The 22678-nt window shown below is 46.4% G+C and overlaps 1 protein-coding gene and 1 long non-coding RNA gene across 7 annotated transcripts in view; one reads left to right on the top strand and one right to left on the bottom strand.

Annotated features, from left to right (window-relative positions):
* LOC147047960 (uncharacterized) overlaps window positions 1-22678 on the top strand; it is a 36104-nt gene that overhangs the window by 12112 nt on the left and 1314 nt on the right. For 4 of the 5 annotated variants that reach the window (XR_015067698.1, XR_015067700.1, XR_015067699.1 and 1 more), the window contains 2 exons: window positions 12286-12420; window positions 20420-21433. This is a non-coding gene — a long non-coding RNA (uncharacterized LOC147047960). The remainder of the gene's footprint in view (window positions 1-12285; window positions 12421-20419; window positions 21434-22678) is intronic. The other variant, XR_015067701.1, reaches the window with a different exon arrangement.
* Window positions 5044-21571, bottom strand: smad7 (SMAD family member 7). Of its 2 annotated transcripts, XM_085925568.1 has the most exons (4): window positions 20445-21568; window positions 19445-19498; window positions 15091-15162; window positions 5046-6143 (listed from the first exon to the last, which is right to left on the bottom strand). In XM_085925568.1, exons 1-4 carry the CDS (start codon window positions 20911-20913, stop codon window positions 5605-5607), a joined length of 1134 nt encoding a protein of 377 aa, XP_085781694.1. In that variant the 5' UTR covers window positions 20914-21568; the 3' UTR covers window positions 5046-5604. The 2 variants fall into 2 exon arrangements, with proteins under 2 accessions (XP_085781696.1, XP_085781694.1); XM_085925570.1 differs by lacking the exon at window positions 15091-15162 and having other exon boundaries at window positions 5044-6143; window positions 20445-21571.

Below are 22678 nucleotides of genomic sequence, written 5' to 3' on the forward strand. Positions count from 1 at the left end.
ACAAGGTCGTAAGCGTCTGTTGAAATCTCACCAGGTAGAACACAATCGCACTCAGCACATTTGGCCTTCCTCTTTATTTTACACTTGTTTTTCTCACGGTTTATCCTGCACACACACATATATTGTCCATTCAAACATACGCACATTTACAATCACACGCACGCACGCACACATCGGTACACAAACACTTCTGTCTGGTACAATGTTGAAATGGGTCCCCAGGAAAATTGGATCTCTTTCACGGCTTAAATTCCACAGACTTGGAGGCATGCAGTTGCCTAGCAACAGCAGTGCTGTATCCATCTTTTTTTGTTTTTGCATAGTCCTTCAAAAGTTAAACACACATAAAAGGCCACTATGTGTTATTAAACAATATTGATGCCTTTTTTTTTAATAAAGATGTGTTTTTATACTTCCCACTCACTCATGCCTTACACACTCTGGCTGAAGAAATCCTAAAGTGACTGTTACTTTCCAAATATAGTCATCCACATGCATAATATCGCCAATTTACACACTCCAAAGGATGTAGTAAGTCCAGCGCCCCCTAAAGAGGAAACGTCATATTGTACTTGAAGTTTTAATACTTTAATACGCCGCCAGACAACACTTCCAGAAAGCTATCCAATGTGCTTTGAGAATCCGAACTAAAGATATTTCATTCAAACAGCCGCTCTGAGTCACCTATTACCGTGTTGTGATTTTTACTGGGGAAGGATATCGGCGTTAACAGACTTTTGTCTCATTTGCATGTTCATGGACTGCAATTGCGCTTCAAACATATTGGGTGGCGGCCTGCTCAGCTAACCTTATATTAACTCTATCTGTAAAATTGTTCATTACTTTTTGACATTTATGCTAACTCTAAAAATTACCACACTTTAAAAGAGTAAATGTCAAGAACTTGGGTGTCATTCGCTAGCTAGCATGAAAGTGAAGTGAAAGTAAATGTCAACATGAATGACATCATTTAAGATAGAAAAATTTGATAATTCCACTTATATGTTAGGGTTCTAACTGGATGGTAAAAGAGGATTTACATGTGGGGATTTATTCACTGTTCTACAAAACAAAATGGTTAAAGATCTGGTCATGCCAATGCTACAAGCTAATTTGTTGCACAGGCATCGTGCATTTTTCTTTTCCCAAGGAACTGTTGATTACATTTACACAGATAAAATAATTAGCTTCAGAAAGTATACAAGTGTCATTATGTTGACAATGGTCAGCTAGCATGGACAAAGAAAATGTCAACTTGAACAAAATCATTTAAAAAATAGAAACAATCCCTTGTTAGCATAGTGTAAAGGTGTGTTTTATTCACTTTGCTTTGAAGGAACCAATGACCGGAGGCCTTTTGCTAATGCTACATGCTAATTAGCAGCTTAGCCACCCTGACATTTTTTATTACTTTTTGACATTTACCCGGACTAAACAAACAAAACAAGACGGGACATTTGTGATAATGATGTCAATGTCAAATGACATTTTAATCCAAGAACTTGGATGCAAGCGAGCAGAGACACCATTAAAGTAAACGGCAGAGTGAATGAAGTCATGAAGGAAAGAAAAACAATCAGAGAATTTACATATTTAGCTAGATCTCGCTCGCTCACTAATAAACTGTTATTTTCTTTTTTCCGCTCGCTTTCCAAGGATAGAAGGAAGATAATTAAAGCAAAAGTCAGCGTCTTCCTCGTCTCTGCATATCGCTTTCGTCCTGCTTTGATCGAGCTCCTCATATAACAAGGCCCGCGGGTCCGACTCTATGAGAATGTACAAAAATCCTAATTGTGCTTGTGTGTGCGCGTGCGTGGGTGTGTGTATATGTGCCCGCTAACACACGCGTGTGTACATGCTTAAAGTATGCTCTGATTATAGTCTTACTTATGTCAGACACCAAATTTGGCCTCAGGGATTAATTTTTCACGAGTTTTTGTGTTGCTGGAAAGCTTTCTGCTCTCTAACAGAGGAAGATGTTGCATTACCATTTTTGCATAGATGTTTAATTGGCGTAAAAGTGCAAGGTTTACTATCTGCGCGTAGAAGCTCTGAGCAGCTTGCTCTCTCCGTTGTTCCTAGTCGATTTATTATTTATTTATTTTTTAACTGTTTTCGACAATAGATGATTGTTTTGCTGATGATGCTTCTTAATACACAATACAAACGTTTGATTGTAAGCTGACCACTTAAGGGTAACGTCTGGGTCAAATGGAGGGTTTATACAGGGTGGGGGTGTTCAGCGGGGTAGGCGGGGGTCCAGCCAAAGCGTCTCCTTGGGGAGGCAGTGCGTCTGTGTGGAGGCTTTTCCCGCTCCTCTGAAGTCTGCTAGCTGCTATCTGGTTACTCCTTGAAGGCCCACCATGATTAGCCTGCACTCGCATTCCTCAGCTCCCATTTACTGCAATCTGCACAGACATCCAGCAAAGTCAGCACTGCACAAAGAAGCACTAATACACACAGAGCCACAGCCAGAGCCAGACAGGAAACCGGTTGACCAACTTTTATTAGAAAAAAACTTAAGTTGGACCCATCACCCCTATGTTTCCCCCACAAAATTGCCCATACTAAATAGACTTAATGTAGGAAGTATGCTAATGTTAGTGCACTAGTAGTAAATAGTAAATATCTTTCTGACACAGTGCTGTATAAGCAAAAAATACTTTATGCAGAACAGCAATTCTTTTTTTTCATATCCTCAGTGGCTACGGAGTGCAATATTGAACTTTCAGTGACAGGTATGACAGACTGTAAGAGCAATAAAGTCAGATTTTACACACTGGCTCCACATTCACACCTGAGACTAACAGCAATGAGTCACATGACTGAATTTTGGACATTTTCACTCCGTGTGCTAACTTTAGTTGCCAACAGTTTCGATTTGAATGGCTTTGTGTTGAGCTGTGTATTTTGAGTGGACAGTATACTAAAAATGTAAAGGTATTCATTGAATACTTTACATTGTCCAATTGTCATTTCTGCGGTGTTGTCCATGAAGAAGATTACTCTGGACATAAAAAAATAATGTGTGTCTACAGTAGTTGTCAGTGTTCAGGGTCTTCCAGTTTCTAAAAAAAAGTAAACAATTTGGTTCTTTATATTGTCAGCTTGGCAACCGTGTGCTTGTGTAACGGTCTGGGTAAAATTTGTCCAGCGGTTGAGTATGTTGTTGGCGTTGTGGTGTTACTGGTAAACTGGTGTCATCCGCACATACACGTCAGTCACCTCACACAAAACTGTGAGGACCGAGCGGTCGTTGCCGCTGCCTCCTCCTCCTCATCATCATCCTTTTCCAGCCAGTCGTCTTTAGATGACATCGCTGCATTATTGAAGTCAGCTGTCAGTCGGTGAGGCCGACGTCAAGGGAAATGTCTTTTCCTTGCATCATGTTATTGGAAAAGGAGATTGTCGGCTGTCTTGAGGCCATATTGCCATCAATCATTTTTCATGGGCCGTGTTCACTGACATTTCTCTTGAGTTATCTTCCTAATAATACTATATACATGCATGCAACCTATAGAAATGTACTCAGGAATGGGAGGAAGTTATAGCGCGGTGATGCTAATGTGATGTGACGCTAACAACCATGGAATATATCATTGGAATTAGAATAGAAGTCATCTGTGCATCAAAATTACCCTGGGGGGGGGTGGGGGGAGTTTCCGATGGAACTCCAGGCCTGAAAAAAAATCATTGAAGGAACACTTCCTTACATTTGATTGAAGATCATTCTCGGTTCACATCCAAACAGAAGCTCCGGAAAGCTTTTCTGATATCCTCCAAATACATTCAGGGAGAGAAGCTTAATGGATGCGAGACATCCAAAGCTGCCTCCAACTGTAACTTCCTGCCTGTAATCATAGGCAGACTTCACTCTACCCACTATTGCCAACGTGTCCCTCATCCTGGCTCCTCTCCTGTCGTTCCCCCCTTCCGGCTGGGAACAGACAGACAGACAGACTACCCCCCCCCTTCCCCATCCATTTGAGTTTATTAAAACAGGCAATTGAGCATGCATTCATGCAAGCATGCATGTATAGACGTACTGTATATATACGTCTGACGCACATTAGGCACATACGAGGCCGCGGCGAGAGCGCTTGATCTGGAAATAGCACATGCACCTCCAAACAAAATCAACTTTTAAGAGATGACTCACTTTCCACTTTCAAACAATCGAGAGGATGTTTAGATCGGCGTGAAGGTCACGTGTGCATGCACACACAAATGTACACACACACACACTCACCATTGCCCCCATTGACACAGCCTAGACAAGATGTGATCAATTAAAGATAAATAAGTGTATTATCTTGACACTTCCAAATTTTGTAATCTGTTATTACTCGCTGGTATGCAGATGCCTGATGGAATGTGTTGCCTTGTATTTTTCTTGACAGCCTGAGCTGCGAGGCTGCAATAACACTTTTAATGGCTTTAGTGCAGGGTGGGATCGGACGGTCATAATTTCTGAGAGGTCATGGATATGCCAACATACACACGCACGCACAAACTTGGAGCCGCTTAAGTTGTATACTACTGTATTAGCAAGGTTAAGGATTAGCGCTGCATATCGTCCATTACGAGGCCTGTGACTTCAAGGAACGAGGTGGTCCTGTCATGTGACCACCTCATATTCCAGTTCAGTCAAACTCGTGAATATTCATGACAACTGACTGTCTTGCAATTTTTGAACTGTCTCCGCGTGTGTATTCTTCTCAGCTATTGTTACACCGGCGCCCTAAATGTTTGCACTTTTACAAACGGAACGTTGCACACAGTGTTGTTGTGCGTCGTGTAAAGTAGGCCTCGCAAATGTAGGTCTTTGAAACACTGGAAGTGGGTAAAGCGGGCTTACAGTAGTAATCCGCTTCACAGACACCCATCTGACAGGACGAGGCCCAGACAGGCACGCACAAGCACACACACATTTTGTCTTGTGTGGGTCACAGTCAGGCGCGTTGCTCATTTCCACAGGCGTGCCACCAAAATTCTTTGTTTGATTCCGCGCGGTCCTTCGGTGACGAGGAGGAAGACGGGCACCACTGTTGACTTTGTGGCTTCCTGATGTGTGTCACTGCTTCCCGCCTGTGATGTCATCAATTATCAAGGACACCCATACCAAAATAACTCGAACGCAAGGAGACGTTTGGAAAAGGAATTGAGGGTCGATTTAGTTATGTTTCAAAATCTTTGAGTCAAATGACTGCAGTGGTGGGATTTATGTGGATGTAACAAGAACACACCATGAAGCAGGAAATATTTGTAGTTTTTTTTTTTTTTAATTTTGGCATTTCTTTGTTTTGCATTTATATTAAGCAAAGTGCATCTTAGTTTCTTTTTTCTCATCAACACATTGCACAATACATAAATAACGATGCATATAAAACGTCTTTGTATTTACAATTAATAATATATTTATATATAACATAAAATACATTTCTCGCCTCTTTATTTTTCATTAACTCTGGAGTCACTTTTTGTGAAGACGTTCTTGTGTTTCTTCTTCTTCTGCAATAACTTCATCCATTTTGAACCTCTGGAACAAAAAAAGGAGGATGGGGGATAATGTCTGGGAGGAAGAAGGGGCAGGGGAAGCCACCGCTATCGGGTGTTGAAGATAACCTCCAGCCAGCAGGGGCAGCTGCTGATGAACTGCCGCGTGTAGCACTGTCCCCAACCCTTCACGAAGCTGATTTGCACAGTGAAGCCTGTGCGCGGCTGCTGCGTGAACTCGTGGTCGTTGGGCCTCCGCAGGCTGCTGGCCTTGTCGTAGTCGAAAGCCTTGATGGAGAACCCGGGAAACACCTTGTGCACCAGCAGCGTACGCGAGTCCGGGTTGTCCAGTGTGGCCGACTTGATGAAGATTGGGTAGCAGCTTCGGTTGTATACCCACACGCCGTCGGGCTCGCGGGTCAGCTGGATGCCGTAGCCGATCTTGGCGCGCACCATCTGCACCAGCTGCGACTTATTGTCCGAGCAGAGCTGGCCCAGACAGAAACCGTTGCCCTGAGGTAGATCATAGAAGATATCCAGGGAGGACTCCTGGACCGAGTAGAGGCGCCCCACACGGGTCTTCTCCTCCCAGTAGGCCACCACGCACCAGTGGGACCGCTCCCCCGACTCCTGCATGGCCAGCGAATCTAGAGAGGGAACAAATATAACAGGGCTTAATATTTCGGGCAAAAAAACTTGCATGTCATGAGCATTTGAAACCTGGTCTGTAAGGTCTACAGTACTTTGGTTGGTCTTGTTTTTTTGGACTGGTGAAATGACGGAAATAAGGAATGGCTGGTCGTGATCGTGCACTTGAGAAAAGGCCCGAAAACCCCAGACCAGAGAGGCAACCCCCACAAAAAATGATGGTTGCTGAATCCCAACATCCTAAGCAGTTCCTGAACTCTTCTCTGATCTCAGACACTGCTTGAACACTCGCTAGTAATAGCATTAGCACTCAACCAACCAAAAGCACCTCTGACTTGGTCACAAAAGCAAACCACTTCGCTTTGCGTCAGTGAAAATAGCTAGACAATGTTCCCCCCGCAGACGAGCTTCGGTTGGCCTACTTGCCGACGTGCTTGAGGGATATTAGTAGCTTTGACACAGGGCAGACGGCAATATGGTCATAGTAGGCTTGTTTTCAGGCTTTGTAGACAAAAGTGTATCCTTGCCAGAAAAGCAACTGCAAAATTTAAGAGCAGCTAAAAAAAGTATGTACCGTGTATACTACCCAAAGGAGGACCAGAAAATGACCATCTGTCTCTAAAAGCAAGCAAAGTCCATCAAATTCCTTGATTATGCCGCATAACAGCGCTCTCCGCCCTACTTTCTGCCATGTGGCAAGCAGCCACGTTGAAATTCCTGGAGGCCAATGCGACAACGGCGAGACGCTGGCGGGCAAGTGTCCACATGCACTACATTATTTGTTGAGGCATTAAAGCGCTTATCTCCTGTCTGGCTCGCCATGTTTTTGTCAGCGGCGTGGGCCAACAATGCGCTGACGTCACCGCAATCATCCCGCCGCGTTCTGCAGGAAATCGGCCTGCAAAGGAGGGGGGGATGGAGGGGCTGGCGTTGTTGAGTTGAGTAACGTTCCCATAAACATTCCCTCCTCCAGCCTTCTTGGTCGGGGGAGCACACGTGTAGTTGGAGCAGAATGGCGGAGGCGAGCGGCGAGGCCAATTCAGTCTAAAGTTTCCCCGAGCGTAAAAAAGAAGCGTAGCATTGGCCGCGCTCCAATTTCCAGCCCCCTCCCTCCTCATATCTCTATTTTGCAGCAATGTGGCTCCAAGCGACCCCCCCCCCCCCCCAAAAGATGGGAGCCAGTGAGGCGCGAGGAAGTGGAGGGGTGTCAAAGAAAGGGGAACAAATAGTTGGACTGCAACTTTTGCGTCCTTGACTAATTGCAGCGTCCTCTGTCGGACTTGTTTACTTCCAAATGCAAAAGGACCCCCCCCCCTTCCCCATTTCTGAGCTCCGCACTTCTTTCATCTCGCGCTAACCCCTCAAGTAAGCATTAATTTGGAAGGTCCCGCCGCAGACAAACTGCGACGCTAATGCGGCAGGATCTGTGGCGGTCCAAGCGAGCCTCACCGCGGCCTGTCATTAAGCTTCATTAGACAACACCGGCAGACGGAATCAGGGAGACTGGGGAGGGACTTTTAGGCAAGAGGTGGTGGGGGGAAGGAGGGAGGAAGGTGGCGACTGAAAGCCTTCCATAAAACAAGCAGAGCTGTGTTCTTTGAAGTTGGTCGCAGCCGGGCCTCGGGGGGAGTTTATCGTAAATCCATCTTCGTGGGGAGCATGGGGAGGGAGAGACGCCCAAGAACCAGACTATCTACCTTAGACTAAACGCAAGGGGGAGGGAAAGGCATTTATCTTCCAGATAAGGGACGGAAAAAACGTCTCTGACCCCGTTGACAGCCTGGTAGTGGCACTCACCTGGGTTAAGGGGAGGGGGGGAGGAGTCTGTCAGTTTTTGGATGTGTGTGTGCGTGTGACTGGGGAGGGGGCATAGACCTGGAGAGTGTGTCTGTTTGTTATTGCTCGGAGAGACGAGGCCTGGCGTCAGAGGTCATTAGAGCTCCGGGCTGCCTGTCTGAGCATGTCAGAAAACACCCCGCTATTCATGACGACACCGGCCGGGCCCGCTGGTTCCCGCCCCCGTCGCCATAGCCCCAGGCAGGAAGACGCATTAAATGCCACAAAGACCGAAGATAAGAACACGAGGGAGGATAAACACGTCAACTAGCAAAACGAGATAAAATTCTGAAAAATGGGTTACCGCACAGGCAGCCTTTTTGGCGACAATAATGGAGCGCAGGCACATCACGGGCAAAGGGATTTTTAAGTCGATCATAGTTTGCTCCGAAAAAGTTGCAAAATGACGAGAAGTTCCAAGAGTAAAGGTGGCTTTTGTTCAGCAAAGTGCTAATACAAAAAGTAAGGCCATATTATGTTTTGAAAAACTTACTATTGTCATTTTGCTGGTACCTGAAGCATCAGAGGCATTTATTAGCAGGGTGAAAGCGATACAGGCGCTTGTCCGCCATGTCAGGAGCTTGTTCACAGCTTGTCCTGACAGCACATGGCAACTTCATACTCAACAGACACGTGGGAGAAAGAGTGCATCTTGTTGCCAGGTTTTGGACAACCTTCTCTCCTCGCCTTACAGTCTGATGCTATTTGCGGCGCCCAACATAGGTGCTGTCTGACTGCGCCTCCCGTCCTTGGCGGGCCAAGCAGGGCACGTCTTCCGCATGTACATCTGTCTGGATGTCTGCCCGTCCAGGCATTAGTCTGTCTGTTTGTCTGCCTGTCGGTCAGCCGCTCCACCTGCTCTCAGCGCTTCTCCTCTCCGAGGATAATCTGGCTAGCCGGCAGTCTCGAGGCCATCTGTCGGTCCTCTCTTTTGTGCCCGTTAGCCGGCCGCCTGCGTCATTTTGGCCGACAGCCTCGGAAAATTATTTCCTAAAATAATTCCTCATTTCATTACTTTGTATTATAACTGGTTGTTTGAAGTCATTTTTTTTTTTTTTAATGCCTGCGGAATATCAAATCGGGGAATCGAGACTCTGCAGAATCAGGATTGGTTTCCATGGAATCAACATTGCCAATTCCTTGGTGACTAAGAAGTCATTGAGTTGCAAATGAGAAAATAAATAAATTTGGAGTCTGTGGACATTCATGTTAAGTGAAAATAATGTGCCTCACTTGAACTGTGACAATATCAATATTTTTTTTAGTCATATTTAGTATTAATTGCAAAACACGACAAAGAAAGGTATCGATTTTTTTTCTACCAGCCTTAAAGTTAATAATCAAAACTTCCATGCGTACAAAAAATGATAATGATAAAGATGCGTTTATTACATTTGTATTTTGTTCAACCTATAGCCATCTGCTAACATCAAAAACTTGGCAGGACGTGAAGCCTGAAAACACTGTTAGCACGTTGCTAAAGCAGCAGATTGTACGTGCGTCACACATTCTGACGATACAGATGATAACCGAGTATTTTGTGCTCTTGAATCAAAATGGCAGCCGGCGAGAGGGCACAGGCTAGCCAATTTAGCGCACACCGTTATCGTATCTTAATTTGATGCGGACGACAGTATGCTCTATGATTAAAAACAGACGGTATTCATTCAAAACCTCAAAATGTTTGCAAAATAACGCTTTCCTCAAATAGACTGATTAGCATCATTGCTAAGCTAGCCAAAGCAACTGCACAAAAGAGGGAGGAGGTGGTTGTCGGCTGACTGGGTCCTTGCAGTCTAAAAAGGTTAATCATTACTTCAGTCTGTCTCCACGTACACACACACACACACACACATACAGCGGCTCATTGCAGGAATGGGGAAGACGTGAAGGAAATGGACTCTTGGCGGCGGCGCCTTATTTTCTAAGTCAACACCCTCTCCCGAGCTAGCAGGGAGGAGGCGGTGACGGGGGTCTATTCCAAAAGTTCAAGGGTCACGCGGCTGAAGCATTCCTTTTGTTTGTTCTGCGGCAAGACATCTCACTCATCTCTCTCACACACACACACGCACGCACACACACACACACACACACACACACGTACAAAAATAAACCCGTGGTTTCCACAAAAGTGGCGCGGCAGGTGAAACACGGACAACAGAAGTTCAAAACCCTCGAAATCCTCAATTTCTAATTGTTTTTGACAGCAGAAAATATTCATATTGCCTTAGAGGTTGAGTCTTAGCAAGCTATAGTAGACCCCCAAAAAGATGATTTGAGCTAGAAAGAGGACGAGTAGCCAAGTGAGCCTTGATGGCAGGAAAAGCCTGGCATGGGAGTGGCCCACTTTCACTATCTGCACATCTTGGACAATGACTCGCAGACATGCTATTTCTTCCCAGAAGCATCCGGGGTGGGAGATAAGGACTGGAATGTTTGGCTGACATAATCACATGATCTCCATGTCTGGACCCCGACAAGACATGACGAAGAAACATTATCATCATCCTCAGAAGAACATTCTGTTCCCATGGAACGCCTCCTTCCTCCTCATGCTGACTGACTTATTATTGCAACACTTCATCACACTGACCACACACACACACACACACACACACACACACACACACACACACACACACACACACACACCCCATTCCCGAGGCCCAGATTTCCCAGGGTGACAGGACAAATAAACACCACGTCGCCCAGCATCAGGGTGCCAGGCGAGCACTGATGATGTCATCACGGACTTATATACCATGCTGACTCACATAAGTGGACAAGTGGACACGCCCACTTGTTTCGCTGTGCCATTCAGGCGCCGTGGTGGAAAAAAATGCAGACAGCCCACTAAGACGCTATAGACAGTGTGTGGCTGTGTCTTTAAAGTATATATGTGTGTTCCATTATGCAATACAACGTATGATTTGTGGTATATAGTTTGGATGTGAACATGGCAACCAGCAGGAAAAAATGAATTGTAAAAGTCGTCAGTTATGAAAATAGTTATCCTTTAGAATACATTTGCAATTATATTAAAAACAAAGTATAACTATTATGATAACAACTCCTTAAAAGTTCTTTTTTTTTTTTTAATTCTGTAGTATTTCTACAATAAACTCAATCGATTAAAAACGTTGACATTAAGACCGAAAGGGTATTGATGATGTCATCAGTCAAGTTGCCCCCAAGAAGACTTGTTGCCCTGTGGCGTTCAGGAGGCGTGGGAACAAAGAAAGCCGACTGTCTAGCTTTTTGTTGTGTTTTTAATAAACACCTTTTATGCGTGTGTGATTACGCAACACACTGTTGTCATGACACAATCCGGTGCCTCGTGGCCAAAACAGTGACCTCTGGCTGGTACAGTGAACTTCGTACTTGAATGAATGGGATGCGGGGCAGAGACGGACGGGACGGGGGAACCGCCTTGCAGGAATCAAACACACGTGTGGACATGTATTTTTGCTTCCATCCCCTCTGTCGTTTCAGAATGGGCTTGCACGGTAACAATGTTCAACTTGTTCTGGGTCCCCCTTCCCGCTCTCCCCTGCTTAAAGGTAAACGCCTCAGATTGGGAGACGATTCAGTACAAGGCAAGCGGCTCGGGGCCCACATTCCGTTCTCCTTCCTCCTCCTCCTCCTAACCTCACTGTTTTTTCGATTTGCGCGGCGTAATGACACAGGGTGGAGAAAACAGAGGAGGGCCAAAACCCAAAATGGAGTCGCCCCTTGCCAAGAGGCGGCTTTGGCGGCCTCGCAAAGAGAGGAAGTGGGGGAGTAATGAGAGACGCCGGCCGCGGCCCGACTCGGGAGCGGGGCCCCCGGCCGACATCTCTGCTCGCGCGCGCCGCTGAAAATTACAGAGGACGAGGCCTCCACCCAAAAGACGCCATCTTGTCTCCTTAAAGGAAACACAGGGCATCGAGATAGGAGGGGGGGGGGAAACGCAAAGGACAGTGGACTCTCCAAACTCTAACGCCACTTCCAGTTTCTCACATTCATCTATGTAATGAAGTGAAGAACGCTGGACAAAAGTATTAGGACACCAGATTTGCTACTTGGTTTTTGTTCACTGTTGGAGTAACTGCAACGATGCTTATGATAGACTTTTATGACTACATAGAACTTCCTGACTTCTAAGATAATTCTAATAAACCAATGAAAAAGTAAAAACCAACAGAGATAATCTCACTGAAGGGGTGAGTTACGCTGACAAAAAGATTCCGTTGTTCTTATTTTTGCTTTGCCTGTACGTGTACGTTTCTTTTCTTTTTTTTTAATGCGACTCCTTTTCCCCGCCAGCTCAAAGACATGAGGTCATATCCTGCGCGGCCCTTTCCTCTTGCCGCTAACCCAAACAAGGCGGGAATGCTGGGAGCGCAGGAGCTGGAACGCTGAGGAACACTGAGGGCACTCTGTTCAGCAGTCAAGCTCAAAGTAAGTTTCCGGCTTTAAAAAAAAAAAAAGAAAAAAATATACTGGGTTATGAGGGTGACACTTGACTTCCCGTCATTAATGAATATATAAAAAAAATAGGGCAGTCGTCATGACAGCAGGTTTGATTTAATGAGCCTGGACTAAATTTAATCCCCTTGCCGGAGACAATGATGGAGTTTGCACCTCCAGTGGATTAAGCCCCCGACTAATTGACATTGTGACAGGGATGTGGAGAGCAAGATGGAATTTTTTAAAAAGTGCAGGTGTCATTCTATAGGTGACTACGGTGACACTGGTTAGAATTAGTAGGACAAAAAGTAACTTAAACTTTGTAAAAGGTTGAAAAAAAAAAGATTAGTGAGGAGGGGTGAAAAATAAAAATATTCAGTCAAAAATATATTCAGTGTAAATAAAAGTTCAAAACCACTCAACAAAAAAAAAAAAAATCCCATTTTGCCCCCGCAGACAGGCTGCCGGGTGAGGTGACAGAATTAAAAAAAAAGAAAAAGCCTGGCTAAATTTAAAACCACGGCGGGAGGAAGCGCCTGTGTGACAGTGGGCAGCGTGCCAGGGCTTGCACCGTGGTCATTCTATCCCTGTGTGAGTGTGTGCGTGTGTGTGTGTGAGAGAGAGAGAGAGATATCGCAGCCTGACAGGATCCCAGTCAGTCCCGGGTGGCACCAGGAGGCACGCCACTAACACACTGCTAAGACGTTAGCAGCAAGAGCACACAAACAATCCTGATATGTCCAGTTAAAGCGTCTCTTCCCCAAATAAGAGCATTTCAGACAGCACACCTCAACACACAGCGGCCTACGCCTGCGTCACGTCGGCTATTTGGGCCCATTGCCAGAATTTCAACAGCCCTCTCATCATTTCTCGTTAAAAACAGAAGCAGACGTGGGCCCGTGCCCCGTGCGCAGGAACCACGTGGTGGGTGGAGAAAAAGCCACACGCGGACGCTAAATCCAGCACCAACCTCCGCCAAGGAACGCCAGACAATCCTAATTTGGATCAGATTAGATGCAGACATTGATTTTCCAGCAGCCCCACTTGTGTCATTGGGGATTGATGCGTTATTACGTGAGGAAGAAGAGGAAATGCTATGCTAATCAAAGTAGCAAATTTGAACAAAGGCAACTTTGATACTAATGCACCATGTGTTCTATGGTGATTTCCCTGAACTACTACATTTGGTTAGAATTGATTGACTTGGTTTTAAGCATATCTTCAAACTGACTGGGTCTACCCTGCTCTCCTGGGGGAAATCGTTTTGCTCAAATCTCCCAGCAAACAAATATTTAGTGGCGGACTCGTGTCGAGAAAATGCTCAGTTATCTATGTAACCAAAACCATGTTGAAACTATCATATGCATGCGGATAGCAATAATTCAGGTTGTGACCCACTATCCTCTAAGGAAATCGCTTAAGTCCATTTTGTGTAACAAAGTGCGGTGAAAACCTCCTTGGCGGAGGTACTAAAGTCCCTGCCTCTTTTCATTCACAAAACACTTGGTGATCCCTCTCATCAGTTTCTGTGGTCAACTGAAACCCGCTCAATCAACTGCCCTCCCCCCCCAACCCCCACTTCCCCAACCGTCCCTCCCTGTTCTGTGTCGTGTTCCAAGCGGATGACGCGAGGCGGTGAGAGGCCGCCACGGAGCCACTAGCCTGGCAGGCAGCCCGGCTTGCATTTGCGCTTGTCACTGTCGCGGCGGCTCGCTGAACTCCTCCTCTCCCGGATCAGATCTCTTTTCCCTAGTTTGTGGGTCATGCGCCACAGTCAACGAGCCCTTAAATATTCAAGTTGGATCACCCTCAACAACACCCCTGAAAGAAAACTGAAAGAAAAAAAAACCTAACCCGCCTCCCCTCTTCAATCTGTCTGGAGGGGAACATAAAAAAGGGGCGATTTGAGGGACCTAGAAGGTCACCGGCAGGCCTTCTGGGAGAGCCATGTTTCTTTTGTCAGGGCCCCCGAGGGAGGGCGCAGGGGAGGTGAGTGGAACTGGGGGGGAGGGTGCAGCGGCTTGCCAGGGAAAACCATGAGGGCACTGCTTTTCTCCCATCTTAGCTGAGGAGGCCCATTCACAGAGCTGCTTGCTGACAGGAAGGAAACCAGGGGAGGAGGGCACAGTCCATTCAGAAACAAGTGGCAGCAAGAAATACTGGGGGGGGGGTGACTACTCCGGTTCTAGGGTTTCACACCTTAAAGTAAAATCTGTCAAGCTAATACACGCAAGGACGACGACGTTCATGTCCAGAATGAGACAGATACTGGTTCTCCGCCGACACCAAACAAAGCAGGGCTTAGGGCGGTGGGGGTGCTGTGGAGTGGAGAGGGGTGGGCGTGGAATATGGCAGCAAACACCAACTGACATAAAACAGGCTTTAAAAGGGCCCGGTAATGAGAACCAGCTGAGGGCCCAGAGAGAACAACTCTGCCCACGGATGCGGCCCCGGTTTGGGAAGGCGGCCAAAGAGGATTTTGGGAAAGGAAAGCCAAGGAAGCCCTGAACTAGGGCCTGGAAAAAAAACATGTCTGTCTCTTGCTCGCTTCACTTGGCTTTTGATTTGCACATGAACAGTACCGAGAGTGTGTTCTAAAAACCACCCTCTATCGTCTTCTTCTTGACTTATAGTGGGGAAACAGCCAATCAAGATATTTACCTGAAAGCCCCACAGGGGCCGAGTAAGTTGTTCCTCCGGTCTCACTGGATGAGGGTCCTGAGTCCGGAGAATCTGGAGCAGAGACAGACGGAGACTTGGTATTAGTGAGGGGGGAGACTGCAAAGAAACAGCTGCGAGGCCGTCAATCACCAAGCTGAAATCAATGCCTGATGAAGACACTGACGGATAAATTTGAGCCATGATAATCTCCCATAATCTACTGCTTCGGGAGAATCGGTAACCCTACATTCAAAGGAAGGGGTATTTCTTGTGGCTCCATCGCCGAACAAACAATCAAAAAGGGGTCAGAGGCATCGCGGTACGATGTATTCGGGAACAGAGGTTTTATTGGCAAGGCCTTGCTACCACCGCGGTCGTGCTAACGAGCGGCGCGGGCACGCGGGCACGCAGCCCCTCTTGGCCGAGACGGCCTTGCCTGCACTTTCATTGGGTGCCAGCGGCCTGGCCCTGGTCGCCAGGGCAACAGTTCACAGCTGACCACAGGATTGAGGAAGGGGGGGGGAGGCCATAGGGGTAAACACTGTGTGGATTATGTCCCACCATAGAAGAAACAAGGTGGCAATTTACATCAGGGCTAATGGACTAATCGTCGTTGCCAATGCTGTGTCAGACAGCGACCGTGACACGGATGACCTCCACTTCCTGCTCGAGAGAGTCGTAAATTTTAGTCGTCGTAAAAAAAATCCCCAGGAAGACGACCGGCGTGCGATTTTACAACAGGGATGGCCTTCGTTAGATTACATACTCTCAAGGTGTCATTAATGAACAACTTGGCAGACATTGAAGAAGACAGTTACAAGATCAAGGAGTATATTAGGTAGCGTTCTGGGTACAAGGTCCACAAAAACTTGAAGTACGTACACGTACCGTTTGAAGTACTGGATCCGTGAGAACAATTACATTTCTGGGTATTAAATCAGTACCAGGCCCTAAACAGAGTAATGTCAAGCGTAAAATGGAAATAGTTTTTCCGCGAAAAATTTCAGGATTGACGAGGACAAGGGGTACAATGAGGATAGTTGTGGATTCAAACCATTTTTGTTTACATATAATGCTAGCATTCATGCTAAGCCTCAGGAAGTTACCGCGCGATTGGGTGACTGACGGCTGCCCCGGGCTAGTGGCGGGGGGCGGGTCCGTCTATGTCCTATTGTCCTATTAATACATCTCCGCAGAGTCTCTCCCGTGGTCGTGATGGCCATAGCAGCTGCGCCCGCTGAGTAATGACAAACGGCGGAAAAAAGTGTGACAGATGATTTAGAGGCTAGGCTAGCTGCTAATTTCCTGGTTCTCCTGTGGCGCTCCCACACAACTCCAGGGTCTTTTTCCAGTTGCATAATCACTTCCTGTATCCGCACAAGATTTCCTATTTACTTCAGCCTGTGGAATACTGGTTGTTAGCATGACAGACAGTGCTGATGCTCGGCTTTAGTAAGACGCTGAATAAATAATGGTTGATAAGCAGACAGGGAGGGAGCGCGGGGGCAGGTGCGGAGTGGAGTGGCGAGGCTGGAGGGGGTGGGATGGGGAGGGGTGGTGTAGTTGTACTATGGAGTCACAGCTGCAGCTGCAATGACTTCCTATTGTTTCCACTCACTGAAAGCCACTTTCTCCCTTTTCGACCGGCGGACCCCCAGCCAGCTGCTCGTCTGGCAGGGGTCATTGTCTGGACCCCCGGCTTTCTTTTACGGCACTGACACACACCCGTAAATGAGAGGAGACCCCCGCCTACCCTACCCCCCACCCTGTCCACATGGACACATCTCACCGTGGACTATATAACCAAAAGTGGCAGTTCAACTGCAGCGGTACAGGATCAGAGGGGGGCGGGGCAAGACACAAGGCCGTTTGTTGATTGGTCTGCTAAGATAATTGCTTGTTATACCTTCTTTAAAAGCCCCTTGGCTCACTGTAATTTTCACTTATTGAGTTTTCTCGAGCCGCATTGAGCTGGAAGCTACAACCATAGCTTAGGAATGATGCCGCGAGGCATGATATTAAATTTTACTTTTCAGCTAGGTTACGAGAATCAGCGTTCCTATTAATACTTGCAATCTAGAGAAGTGTGTTGTTTTGAAAATACGCTGCTTGTAGTCTCATTTTTGTGTTTGCGCTTAAGCCACGCGATTACCAGTTGGTTTTCCAGAAGAATCCCCGTTCTGTTTCTCTAAAGCTTTCGACAGTACCAGAATTGCACTCCATTTTTAGTCCTAAATCAGGAATAGATGCGACGATTGTTAATGAAATACACGCTGTAGGCATATATTTGGAAGACAGTGGGCATGTTGAGCCTCGCATTAAAATTCACATCACTCCCATAATGTGATCTTCGGGTTTGGGTGCAAATGTTGACAGCGCTCATTATTTTGATTTTGGAACAGCAGCCAAGTTGCACAGTTGCCATCAGAATCATCATTGTTTCTTTAAAGTACCAGTACCTGAGATAGTGGATTGTTGATTGTCTTGTTTTTAGTTTCTCTTTCTGTAACATTATCTCTTGTTATCAGGATGTTACTGTTAAACTCAACACAAATCTGATCTACTTTTGTTCCTTGGGACAATGCTTGAGAATACTTCTCTTGAGTAAACTGTACACAAGTATACTTAGTATGATATAATCTGCCAAGGTACTACAAATTCAGAGCAGCTAATAATATATTCAGAAAATAAATGAGCAAGTCATTTATCTATCTTGTAATTAGATAGGGGATTGGTTATTACTTTGTAAACTCACTCAAATGTCCTACAAAGTCTAGTTATGTACTTTGTGTTTCAACATTCTGTTTCTCTATTACTTGAGAGCGAGAGAAGCAGGAAAATACTGCTTTGGAATGACACTCCACACCACTGCATGACCTGTGTCGATTTTCGCTTTGGCTGGAGCCATGCGGGTATTCACAGCAGTGGCTTTTGATGCCACCAAGTAGTTCTATCGATCAGGAAACTCTCATCTGGCGGGTCAGCGATCGCTGCGTAATCGTCCTACAAAAAGCCGTATAATTACCGTATTGTTGTGATTAGCATATTTAGAGCAGAGGTGCTAAAACTTAGACTTGGAAATGTCCTCTAAATACAACGTATGTAATAATTGAAGGTTTTCTGCATCATCACGCTACACTTGAAACGTAACACGCTTCACAGGGCGACGATGACATAACCCTCTGCGCCTCTCTGGCACCGAGGTGACAACCGTCGTCTGGCTCAGGCTGCCGTGGCGGCCAACAAACAAACAAACAGGCCAAGACTGCCGCCGCTTGGTAAACAAGCAAAGACGCTAAAAACAGCTCACACATGCTAACATTAAAGGCATCCAACACCGGAGACATGTCCCGCTAACATGACTGAAGTGTGAATGAGTGAGCAGGGCTCCATGAAGACGGACTGGCAAACAAACACGCTTGTAGGCCGCTGAGAGCGCCAGCTGGCCGCCAGCCACGCTAGAAGTGCACAGCCAGCCTCGGTGCCTCTGCGCTGCTGCCATAAATCACAGCAAAACATGGAGCTGCTTCCTGTGCACACCATCATGTATGTGCACACACATGCGCTGCAGAAGCTGCACTTATGAAGATGTTCAAGTCAAAAGTGGCTTTATAAGGAAAGAGAGTTTGAGAGAGGCGTTTGCGCGGCGCTGTTTGTAGCAAAAACGGCATATATTTTGGTCACTCACGTCACACAAAAACTTTATTACGGCACTCTAAGTGCATGACCCTGTTAATAGGTTGCGGAAAAAACGCTGAGAATGCCGGCGTAACGAAAATGTCAAAGTTGTGTCGTTTTGGTTTTTCCACAATGGAAAATTTGAAAAATGGTGGCGTTTCTTTCAAATGACTCACACCACTGTCTTAAAATGAAAGTTAAATGTGTGCATGTGAAAACAAAAACATTTTGTCTTGGTTGCTTATTTTAAGATGCTATATCCCCAATCTACAAATTCATTCATCAGGGTTTGCAAGAATTGCTTGACTAATGCCCAAATTTGAAAAACAGTCTTTATAAAATGACACTTTGTAGAAAATCCAGAAGACGATATCTCTTGCTGAATGCAAAAAATTAGAAAAAGCAACACAAATGAACCTCCGTGCTATTAAGACTTGTCTTGCCACGACACATCCAATGCAACACATACTCCCACTGTGTTTAACCGACTATTTCGGAAAACTCCAAGCTTGTTGCACGTCACCAACTCGTGGCCTGGCATGCAATTACATTCTTACATTGTATGTAAATGTAGCGACAGCTTTGTTTCGCAATTAGTATTTGGACTGAAACGTCGGGTTTTATCGCAGTTGAGTTCAAATCAGTCTCATGCAAACATGAATGCGTGTGAACTCACCTGGTGGTTTAAGATAATCCATGGGATAGCGGGAATATGGAGGAGGTGGAGACTCTGTATGGAGACAGGGGGGGTAAAAGTGTAAGAACATACCAAACCGGTCATAAACCTAAGGCACGTGGGCCAGAGAGGGCCCGTGAGACCATTTTTAATCAAGCCAGCATGTAACTCTAAAGACTAATTAAACTAGAAACACTTATCATTCCTAATAACATCATAATATTTCCCATCGGTTTAGCACACCCTCCGAGGATTTTGTGAGCAAGAGAGCGAGGCCCCGAGGGCTGGCTATTGCCTTTCACTGACAACCAGATAAACAAGGGGGCCGCCTGGCGCCAGGAGGGCCGCTATCACCGTCTAGGACAAACTCAGATAGGGGCCTCTCTCTTTCTCTCTCAGTCTCTCTGTCTCTCTTTCTCTCTCAGTCTCTCTGTCTCTCTCTCTCTCTCTGTCTCTCTCTGTCTCTCTCTCTGTCTCTCTCTCTGTCTCTCTCTTTCTTTCTCTCTCTGTTTCACACACGCACACTTGAAAACTTCCCTGCACAGTGATAAACTGAATAAAATGGGAACTTAAAAGGAGCACGACAACACCAAAGTAACCCAAAAAAACTTCATAAATAAATTCAAAACGTGCAAATTAAAAAGTAACTAAAACAAAGCAGTTCAATTACACAATGCAAACAACACTTAAAAAACAGTATTGTATTTTTATTATAATGCCTAGCTTTTGTTATACAAACAAAACATTTTAAAAACTTATAATGACAATATAGTTTCATCAAAGGCAACTAGTGATGAGGTATCGGTGCTCATACTAATCTTACTTAAAGGATTGGTACTCAGGTAGGCTGCCGGTACCAGCCACCGATAATTCATCATTCAAATATTTGTTGTTTATTTTACACCAGTGCCATCAACAGTCACTTAAGTTTGTTTACATACTATCTTTTTTTTTTTTTCATATTTATTTTTTTAGGGTGGGGGGGAAGAGGTCTGCTCACCGAGTTCACAGAGGCGGCTCATGTGATGCGGGTTGCAGCAGACGAGCTCCGGGTTGACTTTCCCGTAGGATTCACAGCACGACAGCCTCTTGAGCTCCGAGGAATGCCTGAGGTCGGGCCACCTGAACACCTTGTAGAGCAGCATGGGGAGGGAGTAAGACACTTGACCCACTTTGGCGTCCACTTTGCCCGGGAGCAGTAAGCAGGGGCTTCGGGCGCCCCCCTTGGACTCCACCGCCTGCAAAAGCACCTCCAATTGTTTCTCTTTAATCTTCTTGAGCACGGAGTGGGTGAGTGCCTTCAATTCGGCCTCCGACCCGCCCTGGGACTTGGCCGCCACCTTGGCCGCTTTGCCCATGCAGCAGCTCCCGGGGCCATGCGTCCCTCTGTCCGCCTCCCCGTCGCCCTCCACGGGCGCGCGGCTCCGCCACAGTCGCCGGACGAGCCCCGATCGTTTGGTCCTGAACATGCGGGACGAGATGAGGGTTCCCCGGCTAAACAACGGGCATGGTGTCCGCAAACCATGAAGATTGCCGGGTCCGAGTCCGGAGGAGGCGGCGGAGGAGGGGATGAGGAGGGCGGCGACGGCGGCGGAGAGGCGGCGAGCCGGAGGAGCGGAGCGGCGGGGTTGCAGCAGCGCGCCGCCGGAGACGGTAGCCCGCAGCCCGGCCAGGCGCTCGAGCCTGCTCCTTTGGGCCCCCGCCGGTACTCGGCACGCTCGCTTAGTGGCTGGCTCCCCGCTCACAACATCGAGGGGTCTTCGATCGCGCTACAACAAAGCAGCGTGACGTGAAGGGGGAGAAAAGGGACCCGAAAGAGCTTTTAATCCACGTCAACTAAAAATTCCAAAATTCAGGCTCGTGGGTTGTTGTTTTTTTGTTTGTTTCTTTTTTCAGGTCCGTGATATCCTTCAGCGTGGAATCCTGCAGCCTTTCTCTACATGCACACGGCGGCGAGTATGTGCGTGGCACCGGAGCAAGCAGACGTGGGTGAGTGTGTGTGCTCCCTACAGGCGGGGGTACAAGTGAGTGAGTGAGCGTGTGTGTATGTGTGTGCGCGCGTGTGGCGTGGATTGGCTAGGGGTGTGCGTGTGTGTCCTCTCCACAGTGCGCATTGACGCGCCCGGTCACATGGGCGTCTAGACAGCCTGTCGCTTGACAAAGAAATGGGATTGTGTTGTTGCGCAAACACTAAACGCGCGTTATCAAGCGGAGCGCGCACACTCAAGCGAGCACGAGCACGCCAATGGAAAAAAAAAGAAAAAAAGTTGACGTTCTTTTGCGGGGCAAAAAAAAAAAAAAGTGTCCCACTCGACTTAATAAAGTACGTATGTGAAATAAAAGCAGTGTGGACATTTGTTTCGGAAGTTTTGTAATGGTAATGAAAAGTTTCCCTGTCAATTGAATGTATCCGCCACGAATTTTATCTGCACCATCACTATTGTTTCCCGTCACGAATTGACTTTGTTATTGTTTGTATTTAACTTTCAATAGATTTCAAACACACGTACGTTTTCCAACACAAAAATCGAGTGGAATTTATGTGGTCCTGCGAGAATAAGACGAGAGGGGGAAAAAACCCGTGATTTTAGCCTTGCTTGCTCGCGACTGCCCCCTTCTGGACACTTACGACACACTCAAAAAATACCCCCTCCCATTTATATGTATGAAGCAGAGTCCACTTCCGGTCATGGGTTCAAGGGGATGCGGCATAGTCGGTGCTTTGCTTTCATATGCCCGAATCGACTATGGAGACACATATTTAATGAACCCTAAAATTGGATTAGTATAGTTTAATGTGCTCAAAGTAGGGTTTCATACGAGCGTTAGGGTTTCAAAGTAGGGTTTAAAGCTAGGGTTAGGGTTTCAAACATGGGTTTAAAGTTAGGGTTTCAAAGTAAACCCTAACCCTAGTTTGAAACCATGAACCAAAAAATGAGTTTGACAAAGACAAAATGTGCATCAAATTCACGTCATTACTAAAATTGCAAATTGTCTTCACTTTTAAAAATCATTTATTTGGCTCGACAGTCATAATGGTTCATCCAAAGAAAACTATGACTACAATACGGCCCGTGACAAAACTGAGTTTGACTCCCCTGGTTGTAGACAGTCATTGTGCTGAATTTGCATTAGTGTATGCGAAGACAGACAAGGAGGAATTGTATGCAGGCATCACTATGTTAATGTGCCCGTTTGGCTGCGGGGCAAAGTGGTGTCGGGGCGTCGTGACGT

The sequence above is a fragment of the Syngnathus leptorhynchus genome, chromosome 12 (assembly GCF_054491065.1).
Source record: "Syngnathus leptorhynchus isolate UIUO chromosome 12, UIUO_Slep, whole genome shotgun sequence".
Classification (NCBI taxonomy): Eukaryota; Metazoa; Chordata; class Actinopteri; order Syngnathiformes; family Syngnathidae; genus Syngnathus; species Syngnathus leptorhynchus.